The 13,367-nt window shown below is 34.6% G+C and overlaps 1 protein-coding gene across 1 annotated transcript in view; it reads right to left on the reverse strand.

Moving 5' to 3' along the window:
* Positions 1–13,367, reverse strand: part of Sptz (zinc finger FYVE-type containing 26 spastizin) — a 170,799-nt gene that overhangs the window by 66,594 nt on the left and 90,838 nt on the right. The window contains exons 18-21 of the mRNA XM_075366816.1: positions 10,763–10,971; positions 7,619–7,895; positions 7,227–7,498; positions 3,982–4,243 (exon numbers count right to left, since the gene is read on the reverse strand). Coding sequence (XP_075222931.1) covers positions 3,982–4,243; positions 7,227–7,498; positions 7,619–7,895; positions 10,763–10,971 — 1,020 coding nt within the window. The remainder of the gene's footprint in view (positions 1–3,981; positions 4,244–7,226; positions 7,499–7,618; positions 7,896–10,762; positions 10,972–13,367) is intronic.

Consider the following 13,367-nt stretch of genomic DNA (forward strand, 5'->3'; position numbering starts at 1 on the left):
ACAGACACCAGGGCTAATACTGCGCAGACCCTAGTTGAAGCCTAATAAAAGAAAAGGGACAATAATGGAGGCAGTATGGGTCCTGTACAGACAGAGGTATATGGGCAGGACTCCACTGTCTATGTAAAAAACATTCTGGAGTGTGAAGGACTGAATGTCAATACCACATTGTTTTGCCAGGTGGAAAACATGCAACACCATGGGGAAGTGACACCAAAGAGGGAATTAAATATAAAACTGAAACCATTGTGATCAGGTCAGATATGTTCTATGCAGAAACTTCTCAAGACGATCAAGAAAGAAATAGCAGTTTCCAACTTTCTATAAGGAGAATGGCAACAACAATATGGAGATCAAGGTTAAAGAGAATATGAATGCTACTGGTACACAACTGCAGCCAATATTAAGGAAGGAAGTATTATTACAGGATGAGGATTGCCTTCCTTAGGATCAGGGATCTAGAAAATGACATACAGCCGGATGAGGTTCATTAAGACCTGTCCATGATGGTTGGATAAGAGATCCTAGAAGATGTAAGAATAACGATTAGGTCGGCGACACTGGAGTGGCCACGAGTCGATTACCAGCTCCAATAATGACAATAGCACAAAAGGGCTGGATCAAAACTGGCCTTCTGTGGGCTGGATACTATAGAATCGCCACAGTGATGTTATAGGTGTCACGAACTGGGACATATATTGAGGTATTGCAAGGGTGCTGACAGAAAGGCTGCATGCTTTAACTGCGGAGCAACTGGACATTGTGCTGCAGACTGCAACAGTGCTCCAAAATGCCATACCTTTAATACTGAAGGACACAGGACAGGCAGCATTAAATGCCTTGGGGCGACAAGCTCAGCAGCTAGCAAGGAGAACCAGGGGAGGACCGGGCAACAAACAGCATAACAATGAAAATAATACAGCTAAATACAAATCACTGTGCATTGACGCAAGACATGCTTGCCAGACATGTGACAGAGGCGGGCACAGATATCGCCCTAATTTCTGAACCGTATGCACTGTGACCCCCCCCGCCCAGGTCGGATTATCTTGGAGGATGGTAGGGTGGCCTTATGGACTTGTGTATCGTGCTCTACGCATGACATACAATGTGGGGTTGGCTCTGTTAGGGGGAGAATCGCTGGAGTGTATTATAACTCCTGTTATCTTTCCCACAACATCTCTATGGAAGAATATAAGGAAATATTGACCATCATACAGAGGGACATTTCAGTTCACCGACAGGTCTTGCAGGCTGGTGATTTCAATGTCTGGTCAACAGACTGGGGATCGACCAGGACAAATGAGAGAGGAGCTGTTCTGATGGATATGGTTACAGTGCTTAATCTGGCTGTGCTCAATGTTGGGGGAGAGTAAACCTTTAGGAGAGGCATAACAGGCTACATCGTAGATGTGACCTTTGCCTCCGCAGAGGCTGCAGCAGGAATTAATAACTGGAGAGTCTGGGATGGTTATTTGCCAGATAATAGATGGTTATTTGCCAAATAATCATCCCATCACCAGGCTGTCCTGATGACACTCGCAGATACTGGTTCTGATGGAGACGACTCACCCACATTTACAGGTTGAAATACAAGAGGCCTGGATCCTGCAGTATTTTCAAAGTAAATTAATCTGAGAGAGGTGTATGGAGACATCACTGCAGAGGAGAAGGCTTCCTGTCTTGCAAGCGCACTAGAAGACGACTGTTCTGTCCTCCCGGTAAATACACTAGATGGGGATATTCCCCTATATATAGGTGGACAGAAGAAATAGCTCTTAAGAGGAATGAGTGTCACAGGCTCAGGAGACGAACAACTAGGGCATACCTGCATTCGGTACGAGCTGTATATGCAGAGCAGAAAGTATGCAGAAAGGAATTAAGCAAGTTAATTGCCCAATCAAAAAAGAAATGTTGGTCTCAACATCATACATACAGGACATAGATGCCGACCCATGGGGGAAGCTGAACACCATATTGGTGCGGAGTGCCATCAGACCTAGGGCACCGCACACAACAACTGCGCATTAAACTACTAATATTGTGAATGGGCTTTTTCCTTGCAGGAAAGAGGCACCCATTGTGAATACAGATGAGGATGTGCCTGACCATGAGGTCCCTCCGTTATTTACTAGCTAGGAACTGAGGGTGTCACAAGAACCCCTTAAGGCTCCTGGCTTGGACCTGCTGCCGAACATGGTGGTTAAGGTATCTACCTGGGCCGCCTCGGAGGTTTTTCTTGAAACCAATAATGCATGCTTGAAGGAGGGAGTCTTACCGAACATATGGAAGCGGCAGTGGCTGGTATCAGTACTGAAGCCCAAAAAGGATCTGGTGCTTCCCTCGTCATACCAGCTGCTGGCCATGACTGATGTGCTGGCTAAAGTACTTGAGAGGATCCTTCAGGTCAGTATCACTGCAGCACTGGAAGCACAGGGTGGGCTCTCTGTAAACCAGTTCAGTTTTCATAGGGGTAGGTCTGCCCTTGATGCAGTTGAGGACATCTGCCAGGTTGCTGGAGACGTAATGTTAGAAAGAGTGGTAAGATGTGCGTTCTTGCCACCTAGGATGTAAGGAATGCTTTTAATTCGATCCTGCACTCAGCGATACTAAGATCTTTGGAAGATCTGGGAATACCAGGTTATCTATACTGGATGGTGAAATCTTATCTCACTGATTGCAGGCTCATATCCAGGGTGCAGGGTGGGATAGTTGAACGGGGAATTGATGGAGGTGTTCTGCAGGGGTTCATCTTTGGATCGATGCTTTGAACAGCTGCATACAATGGTGTCTTCAGTATTGCCCTCCTGCCAGCCGTGACTTTGTTCCAAGTAATGTCCACTTACCATATTGTTCACATTGGATGAACAGTTGCCAAGATATTACGGTGGTACCCCATCGCACCTCTTCCCCAATTTTTTGTATGGTACCCTGGAGCACTTGAAAATATTATCAAACAATGGGTACCACTGGGAGTGGGGGGGTGTTATCAAGGGAAGTCGAAAAAAATTTTCTGAGTGCTAGGACCAACCATTTTTGAGATATTTGCGATTTTCATCCGAAAATTCAGATCTGGTTAAAAAGTACTAAATTTTCCTAAAACTTCTATATAAATACGGTATATTGATATATAATAATATAACAAATATATACTTGACCACCATGAGGCATGCCTAATGAATCGGGATTTTCTGCTAGTGACTGGTGCTAAGCTAAGGTGGATGCACACAGACACATATTATAATTGCTGTTTAGTAGGGTAGAATATGTATAAAACTTTGAGAAAATTCAAATAATTTATCAACATACTGACCACTCAAACATAATAACCTCAAATAACAACAAAAAATAACCACCATACACAGTAACAGAACCTAGAAAGCTAATACCAAAAGTTGACTTTTGCAGGATCCCACATCATCAGTTGTTACAAAATTCCAAAATTACTTAAAACAAAATATAAATAAATTAAAAAAATTTAGAAACCATAAACCCTAATAATTACAAAACTTCAACAACATAACTCAATGCCAACAACAATTGGCATAAGCTTTGTATAATAAAATTCCTTTTATGGCAAACAAAATGCCAGTGACCATTTAGACATAAGGAATAAATAATTTTTTATGTTTTTTATTTGTAGAGAAAGGTCTGACAGTTTTCATCTATCATTTCATTAATTCCATCTTCCTTGTTAAAATATATGCAAAATCAGGACCAGTTTTCATCTATCATTTCATTAATTCCATCTTCCTTGTTAAAATATATGCAAAATCAGGACCAAAGTAATAATAACAGATTATTGTAAGTTAAAAATATCACTTTCATCATCAATGAAAATAAACTCTTCCAATATATAACTTCAAAAATGAAGCCTTAAAAACAAAACGATATAACTTCTGTGAAAAAAATTATCATTGCCATGTAAATTAGTTAAGCTATAGTGAACACAATATAATAATAATAATATTATTATTTTACCTTTCCCAGTAATTTCAACCTGACTAAATGCTGGATTTTCTTTCAAGAAGTCAATAAGGTATGATGCATGTTCTTTACTAGCATTTGACACCGTTTCTAAGCCATCTTCACTTTCTGGATCTTGAGTCAAAGTGGTGTGATCAAGATATAATTGTAAAAGTGAAGGTATTATAACTGTTGTATCTGTTATTACCACACTCTTTCTCACGTAATCTGACATACACCATTCAAACTGGTTATCTAAACCGATAACATCCAAAACCTACATAAAATAAAAATAATAAAAATTGTTTAAAAAAGAAGTATACAAGGTTCAGAAAACAATGTAGTAGATGTATCCTATCTAATACCTTATATATTGGTAGGTAAGTACTTCCCGGTAAAAATTTTCTGTGGCAGGATCATAATGACTGAAACAAGTTTGCATTAAATTCAAGGTATCAAAATTAGTAGTCAGTCACAAGGCTACTATCATTGCCTTGTGACTGACTACTTCCTATAGGGTTTTATAAAAGATAAAGCTTTTGTTCCTCTCTTCCCTGTTTATGTAGATAACTTAAAAAATGCATCACAAATGTTAGTATTGAGCTTATGTTTTCACATGTCTTTTTTGGATGAATCAGATTACCATGTTGGTGTTGGTCATGTGACCAACATTCTTTCTCTGTGAACGTATGGAATATTTATAGAAACAAACTTTAAACAATTTCCAAGAAAAAGTAAATCCAAGAAGTAATCTCCATATTTGAAAAATAAATATTTCTGCAAATCACCAGCTGTATAATTGATTGGTTCACCTATACACTGAGAATTAATACACAATTTTCCATACCTCAACCATATGTTCCAAGGAATTAAATTTTATATATTGTATAAAAGAAATAGTGTTTTGCATATTTATTTTGAAAACAAATAGATAATAAAAATATTTTACACAATATCATTTGGTTTAAAGAAAAATTAATTTTATTAAAGTTTTCAAAATCCTAATTTTATTTAGTTATGTAATGTTTAACTTTTGATATTATTTAGTTTATTGTTTACACTAGCAGTAAGTAAGGTTACTGCTTATTTTTTTTATACATTTTTATAGTATTGGTTACGTACAACTTAAATACAATCAACTGGTACTGCTTCAATTTGTAACAATTTTTATTTACTTACTTATTACAGGCAAACCTACATGAATGTGTCAAATATGTTTTCCAGTTTTTTTGGTATTTCAGGCATCCTTCTTAAATGGCCAAACAAGAAATATATACTAGATTTTACACCTCCCCACTTACTGAGATTACCAATATTTTTAAGTGCTATTTTTAAAAAAAGACGAGAAATTTTCAATTAACCCTACTCCAAGTAATATTTTTTTTCACTGATATCTCAATCATTTTACATGTTTCCTAAAGAAATATTTTTTACAACTTTCCAGAATTATTAATAAAAATTCATCTAAAAAATCAAAATAATAATTATAACAATAAAAATTTATTATTGTAAAATACAAAAAAATGAATTGCATAACTTTCCTGGCTAACTCTGGTCAAGTTATACAATTCATTTTTAATCATTTTAAGCTCTATATTGTATGACAAAATAATTTCTTTTAATTGAAAAACAATAAACAAAATTATGAATTCTTTTTTTCACATTATTATATAAAAATATTTATTTCTAATTTTATGATGCATAGTTAGATAAATAAATAAATTTAGAAAACTGATTATTGCTAAACTTGTGGAGGACTTCATGAAAGTTGTTTACGGTGGAACTAGTATTCTGTTGTTGAAAAATGAAAAAATATTTTTTCCAATTTGGGGGCTCCCATACTCAAAGGAAAGCACTTGGGTAAAATTAATTTTTAAAAAATAATTCTTAAGTGGTGACAGTAAATTTAAAAAAATAACTTTTAAAATTGTTTAAAAAATAGAAAGGTAGTCATAATTCTAAATAAACAAAGTTGTAATTTTCTAGGAAAGGGGTGAACATTTTTGGTTAACTTTATTTTTTTCAAGAAATACTAAAGAGTAAGGACTATCGAAAATTAAGATTTTTTACATTTTAAATGTAATTGGTAACTTGTGAGATGGATTTAAATTTAAAATATATTTTTAAACAGTTTTAAAAATTAACAAAATAACTTTTATCATAGACCATTGAAGTGGGATGGACTAAAAGATTTTATACTGGTTTGAAGGCCTTTGATATAGAAAATATAGATGCAAAAAATTCCCATTAACTCCTTTTCTGAAGCAAGATGTAGTTAAAAAAAAAAAAAATATATATATATATATAGAATCATTTTTTGTGGAGAGGGATGAATATTAAACATTTTTTTGGGTAATATGCGATCTTAATAAAAAAAAACTTCAACTTATGTAAGAAAATTTTTTGGTAAAATGGCCCAGTAAGTATTTGAAGTTTTATTTCGACCAAAACACCTCTACTCCTTTTTGCAAAACTTTCATATATTTTTTCAGTTACTGGCAGTAGTAACTATCCACCAAGTTTAAAGCAAATCGGTGAAGGGGTCCACAGTTATAAGACCAAATATAAACCAACATAAATATGTACATATGCACAAATGTCAGTCTGACAAAAATAAATTTTTTGGATATGGGAGTATTTGAATAAAAACTTTTGTTCACCTATTTATTTACAATTTACTTAAATCTATTTTTTAAATGTCTCCTTAAGGTAGAAAACTTAAATAAAACAATTTTTTTAGATTTTTTTTTTACTGTTCTAAGTACTTTCCTGTTATAGCTATAGCAATATATATCACTATAGCTGGGAAAGTAAAAACATAAATAATAAAAAATTAGGATAAACAAAAAAGGATGGAATGAACAGAATAAGAAAATATATTTATTACACTACAAATGAAAAATATAAATATAACCAATGTAACTACTAACCAGGTTATGAGTTATGAGAACCAGCAAGTGGCTGCTACTGCTTTGATAATTTTCTAAGACATGCACAAACTGGGTACTAAAAAGAATATAGAATTTTATCTATCAGAAAACAAAAATAAAATTATTAAAAATTGACAGCATAATATTACAAAATATTGTTAAACTCTGCTTTTTATTCAGAAGGTTTTGGGTTTGAATTCTAGGCAGAATCTTTAGTACACTACAAAATTCATCTATCATTCTGAAACTATAACTGGATGTCGTGTTGTTTGTTTTAAAAATGTATAAAAAGCATTACATAAGCATTTAATAAAATAAATAAAAAAATACCTGTAATTTCGGTGATAATATATGATGACTAGTCAAAACAAATAAAATACGTGGATCCCAAGTAGGATCAAATGATAATGAGAAGAAAGATGAAGATGCTGATGATGATGACCATGATGTACAATTATTTCCTGATGACAGTAATGGACGTATTAAAGCATTGTATACTTGATGTAAAGATATGAAGCCAGCATCACCAAGATCATATCCAACTGAAGTGTAACTAACTTCCCTTAATATACTACTTTTTGATAATAAGCCGACACCTTTCCCTACAAAATAAAATTCAAAATTAAACAAAACTAAGTAAAAAACCAAATTTAGAAAGTTGTAAAGAATTAAATATCGAGATTATATGCTTAAATTATAATAAAAAACAAAATAATTATTACCTTTACTCTCAAGTGTTAAAAGAGCATGTGTCCACATGAGATTCATTAAATTAAGAAGAAACACTAAAGACTCATCACTGCTAGAAATAAGTGACAAATCTACCTCAGCCAACAATGATGTCTGCTCAAGAACTTGTTGCACAGCTGATTTATTAACAAGATTAGCAGCCTCAGCCTGACCAAAATCAGTACCTTCTGTCTGAAGTGCTGATATAAGATTCTTTAGCAAACGACTGACAATTACGTTAGGATGCAATTCACTCGGTGTCTTTTGAATCTGAAATTTAAATAAAATATTACAGAACTAAAACATAGTAAAATAAGTGAAATATATGGTGAACATAAATTATTCAGTACATTCTAGGAGTTAATAAAAAATGAACAAAGTGATGTAGCATGTATTGATTTTTTTCAAACATTAGTGTATTTACTAGAGTTATTGATGACCTTGAATGACCACGCTGGTGCAATGTAATGACAGGGGGATCTTCAGGTGAGCAATGGCTAGCATGCAGGAGAAAGCAATGTGTGTACTATGGTTTCATGAAATCAGATCAGTTATTACTGTTTGTGGATGTTTTTATTTAGATCATGATCCTCCTAATAAAGACTACTAAATGTTGGTATCAGGAGTTTAAGGATTTAGGAAGTGTAATACACAAAAAAGCTGTTGGTAGATCTCTCGTCTGCAAGGAAGTTATGCATCTTTTTTTTTTTTTGTCTTCAGTCATTTGACTGGTTTGATGCAGCTCTCCAAGATTCCCTATCTAGTGCTAGTCGTTTCATTTCAGTATACCCTCTACATCCTACATCCCTAACAATTTGTTTTACATATTCCAAACGTGGCCTGCCTACACAATTTTTCCCTTCTACCTGTCCTTCAAATATTAAAGCGACCATTCCAGGATGCCTTATTATGTGGCCTATGTCTGTCTCTTCTTTTAACTATATTTTTCCAAATGCTTCTTTCTTCATCTATTTGCCGCAATACCTCTTCATTTGTCACTTTATCCACCCATCTGATTTTTAACATTCTCTTACAGCACCACATTTCAAAAGCTTCTAATCTTTTCTTCTCAGATACTCCGATTGTCCCTGCTTTCTTTGGTATCATGACTATAACACTTTTTTTGAAGTCTGATGGAAATTCCCCTTTTTCATAAATATTACACACCAGTTTGTATAATCTATCAATCGCTTCCTCACCTGCACTGCGCAGTAATTCTACAGGTATTCCGTCTATTCCAGGAGCCTTTCTGCCATTTAAATCTTTTAATGCTCTCTTAAATTCAGATCTCAGTATTGTTTCTCCCATTTCATCCTCCTCAACTTCCTCTTCTTCCTCTATAACACCATTACCTAATTCATTTCCTCCGTATAACTCTTCAATATATTCCACCCATCTATCGACTTTACCTTTCGTATTATATATCGGTGTACCATCTTTGTTTAACACATTATTAGATTTTAATTTATGTACCCCAAAATTTTCCTTAACTTTTCTGTATGCTCCGTCTATTTTACCAATGTTCATTTCTCTTTCCACTTCTGAACACTTTTCTTTAATCCACTCTTCTTTCGCCAGTTTGCACTTCCTGTTAACAATCGTTGTCGGTTTAGGTTTTGATTTTATCCTTATTACAATGATTCTATCGCTATGCGTTTTGAAATACTCTACTCTCTTCCCTATCTTCTTGTTCATTGTGAAACCTACTCCTGCCTGCCCATTATTCGAAGCTGAGTTAATTATTCTAAAAGTCACCTTCCTCTTCTCACCGAACCTCACTAATTCCTACTACATCCACATTTATCCTATCCATTTCCCTTTTTAAATTTTCTAGCCTACCAACCTTTTTTAAACTTCTAACATTCCACGTTCAGACTCGTAGAATGTTATTTTTTAATATTTTGGTGACCCCTTCCTTAGTAGTCCCCACCCGGAGATCCGAACGGGGGACTAGTTTACCTCCGGAATATTTTACCAAGGAAGGCATCATTGCTATATGAAAATGCAGAGAGCCACATTTTCTTGGAAAAAAAGCAGCTGTAGTTTTCCATTGCTTTCAGCTGCGCAGTACTCAGAGGGCTGAGTGATGCTGATATGGACGTTTAAATCATTCTGACTCACGCCCCTAACAACTACTGAAAGAGCTGCTGCCCTCTTTCAGGAATAATTCCTTAGTCTGGTTCTCGACAGATACCTCTCCGATATGGTTGCACCTTCGGTCCAGCTACTCTGTATCCCTGAGCACTCAAGCCCCCTCACCAACGGCAAGGTCTCATGATTCATAGAGGAGGTTATGCATCAAGCAAGAGAGACTTTTCAGAGAAGCCTAGGTAAATTGTCTTGTCATGTGAATTTAGAACTGGGATGATGCACCACCATACTGAGGTTTACATATTAGGGACTACCTACATGAACAATTTCCTCATGTTGGATTGGCTGTGACGAACCAATTCCCTGCTATCTCGATCTCCAGACATTATGCCACTCGATTTCTTTCTTTGGAGGTTTGTCAAATATAGGATGTACACAATGAAGATGGTCAACATCAATGAACTAAAAAGAAGAATAGAATGTGTGGCGTGAAATTGAGTATCTCCAAGATAATTTACGCGCCACAAAAGGTGCTCATGTGAAACTTGTTTGAAGTTAATAAGTGTTGTAAACAAAACTGTTTGAAATGCCCTGTTCAACAATAAAACATCCATGTAAGTACCTTGCTTTGTTATTTCTTAATTAATATCTAAAATGCACTGAATAATTTAAGATCACCTGTATAAGTATAATGTTAAATACTTTAAACTAACTAGAGATATTCTATGCAGAACTAACAAGATTAATAGAATAAAAATTAAATTACAATACACCTTCTTAATTAAGCATAGCATATTTTTATGCTTATTTTCCCCACTTTTTTCTGGAAAGGAAACAGCCATTAACACATACCCTTCATACTTGCCATAATGTAAGTATATAATTTAAAAAAATAATAACTAACAGGGTCCTCAGTTACCCCCTTACAACTGACAATTTCACAAGATCTTAATACTTAAAGGAGTTACGTTCTGGTAGTTAAAAGTTGGAAAAAAAAAACAAAAAAACAACATCTATTATTAAGATTATTTCCATCAATTACTTACACCTGATGAATTTAGAACAATAACTTCTGGCTTTTTAACTGGCTGAATGATAGCAACATCTGGTGTACAAGTCTGCACCAAGTAATAAACTAAATCAATACCTAACTGTTGCAACATCTGCTCAATATCTTCAGGATCAACAGCACATTCAAACACCAAATATTGCATAATATCTGTTAAATTTCTTTCCAACACTGAGAATGGTGTTCCTGTAAAAATATCAAATCTGCAGATTAATAAAGATAATATAATGTATGGAACATAATTTCTTTTTTATAAGAAATGTACATTTTATATCAAATTCTGTTAATCCAGTGAGACAATATAATATTTTCATCATAGTACTAAATTATGGTAATAAAAATATTGGTATAAGAAATAATAAACTCAAGAGATATAATGTTTATACAGAGTGATTCAAAGAAACGGGAAATTCTGAAAGTTGTGTTGGTAGCCATGGAAGATTGGTACCACTTGATAAGTGGCGCCAGCCTCTCTAACCTAACCTGCCATTTAGTTGTCATGGATCCTTGGAGTGGTGCGCAACGTGCATTTGCTATCAAAGCATTTTACAAAAACAATGACAGTGTGGAGGGAGCGCATAGAGAATTTCGTCGTCATTTTAATCTGGGACGGCACGACCATGTTCCATCAGCACATGCAATTAAAACATGGATATCTAATTTTGAGGAAACTGGTTTGGCAATGAAAAAGAAACCTCCAGGCCGTGAGCGAACCGTCTGTACACCACAGAATGTTCAAGCTTTATAAGATGCTGTCACACGAAGTCCACATCGGTCAATCCGTCGTCTCTCAGCATCTTTACAATTGCATAGTTCAAGTATTCAAAGAATGTTAGTGAAGGACTTGCAATACCATCCATACAAGTTGCAGATCGTCCAGGAACTGAAACCGAACGATGCAGTTGAGCAAGCACAATTCTGTAATGTAATGCTTCAGAAGATAAATGACAACAAAGAGTTTGTTCACGAACTGTGGATGTCAGACGAAGCGCATTTCCACCGCAGTGGATTTGTTAACAAGCAAAATTTCAGATACTGGGCACAAGAAAATCCTACGCAGCTACACCAGCATCCGTTGCACAGCCAGAAAGTGACCGTGTGGTGTGCTATGTCATCTTACGGTGTTATAGGCCCTTATTTTTTTGAAGATGACAACGGTCTTGCGATTACAGTGATGTCGGCTCGTTACGTAGCCATGCTTGAAACCTTTGTTGTGGAACAAGAAAAGAGATTTCCACCAATTCTTAACACAGCCTGGTTTCAACAAGACGGAGCAACGTCACATACTGCACGAATATCGATGGCAGCTGTACGCCGATTGTTTGGACAACGTGTCATTTCATGAAATGGTGACATTAGATGGCCTCCCAGATCGCCTGATCTCTCAGCTTGCGATTACTTTTTGTGGGGTCACCTTAAAAGCAAAGTGTTCCACAGTAGACCTGCTACAATGGAAGAACTGAAGGCAAAGATCCGAGAAGCAATTATGGAAATTCCAGTTGAGATGTTACGTCAAACCATGAACAATTTAACGAAGAGACTTCGTGAGTGTTTACTTAGAAGAGGAGGTCACCTGGAAGATGTCATCTTTAAAAAATAAACTAAAATGTATGTATCCTAAAATGGCAACATTTGTACAATTACATGAAATAAAATTCATTTTCTAAAAAAAATGTTTCATTAATGTTATTTAATTTTTTAAATTTCCCGTTTCTTTGAATCACCTGTATTAATACGTTTTTCTTATTTTCTTCTGTTATAAAAGAACTTTTTATAACCAATCAAACATATCCTTCAAATGGTTAATTCAAGTCTCTCTAAAACAAGTTTCTCCCTGATCATCTATTCTGATATTTGTATTTATTTTGAATTTTTGTTTCTTTGCCAACTTTAAAAACCTTATATTTTCAAATGTTTCAAATTCATCGATAAATAACTGTTGTCACTTACAGAGTTTGATTTCTAAAACACTTAAACCTCTTTTTCTTTTAACTTTCATCAAAAACTCCTTTTCAAAATGTTATAAAAATTTAACAATAATTGTAATATTAGGGAAATTAGGATCCTGACACGGTCTATATTCTGCAACAATCATACTAACATTACAATTATCAAAATGTACAACTTTAGCCAGTTTACTGATATGAAAACATTTTCATATTTTTTCTAATGGTACCATCCCCTTTATTTCCAAACAGTTCATCTAGATTAATGCTCATGATCATTCAAAACAACTTTAATCTCCTCAAATTGCTTCTATAGTAGTATCCTCATTTTTTAAATTACAACAATCCTGCAAACATTTCCCAAATTTGATTTTTTTCAAAATTGGTAAATTGCTTAAAATCTTCAACCCTTTCATGTACATTGTTCAAATAACCAAATTAGGTTTGCTCCTTTAACAATTTATATTTTTGTCCTTTTATAACATTTAATTTAATGACTGTTGAATCCAATTTAGAATTTACTGAATAATGAACATTACTCTTACTATTAGACTTACTGACGTTGGATATGATCGTAGTTAATATTAAGGTTACGAAATCATACTTAACAAATGTTTATTGTACAATTAAAATATA

Source organism: Lycorma delicatula, chromosome 5 (genome assembly GCF_047948215.1).
Source record: "Lycorma delicatula isolate Av1 chromosome 5, ASM4794821v1, whole genome shotgun sequence".
Classification (NCBI taxonomy): Eukaryota; Metazoa; Arthropoda; class Insecta; order Hemiptera; family Fulgoridae; genus Lycorma; species Lycorma delicatula.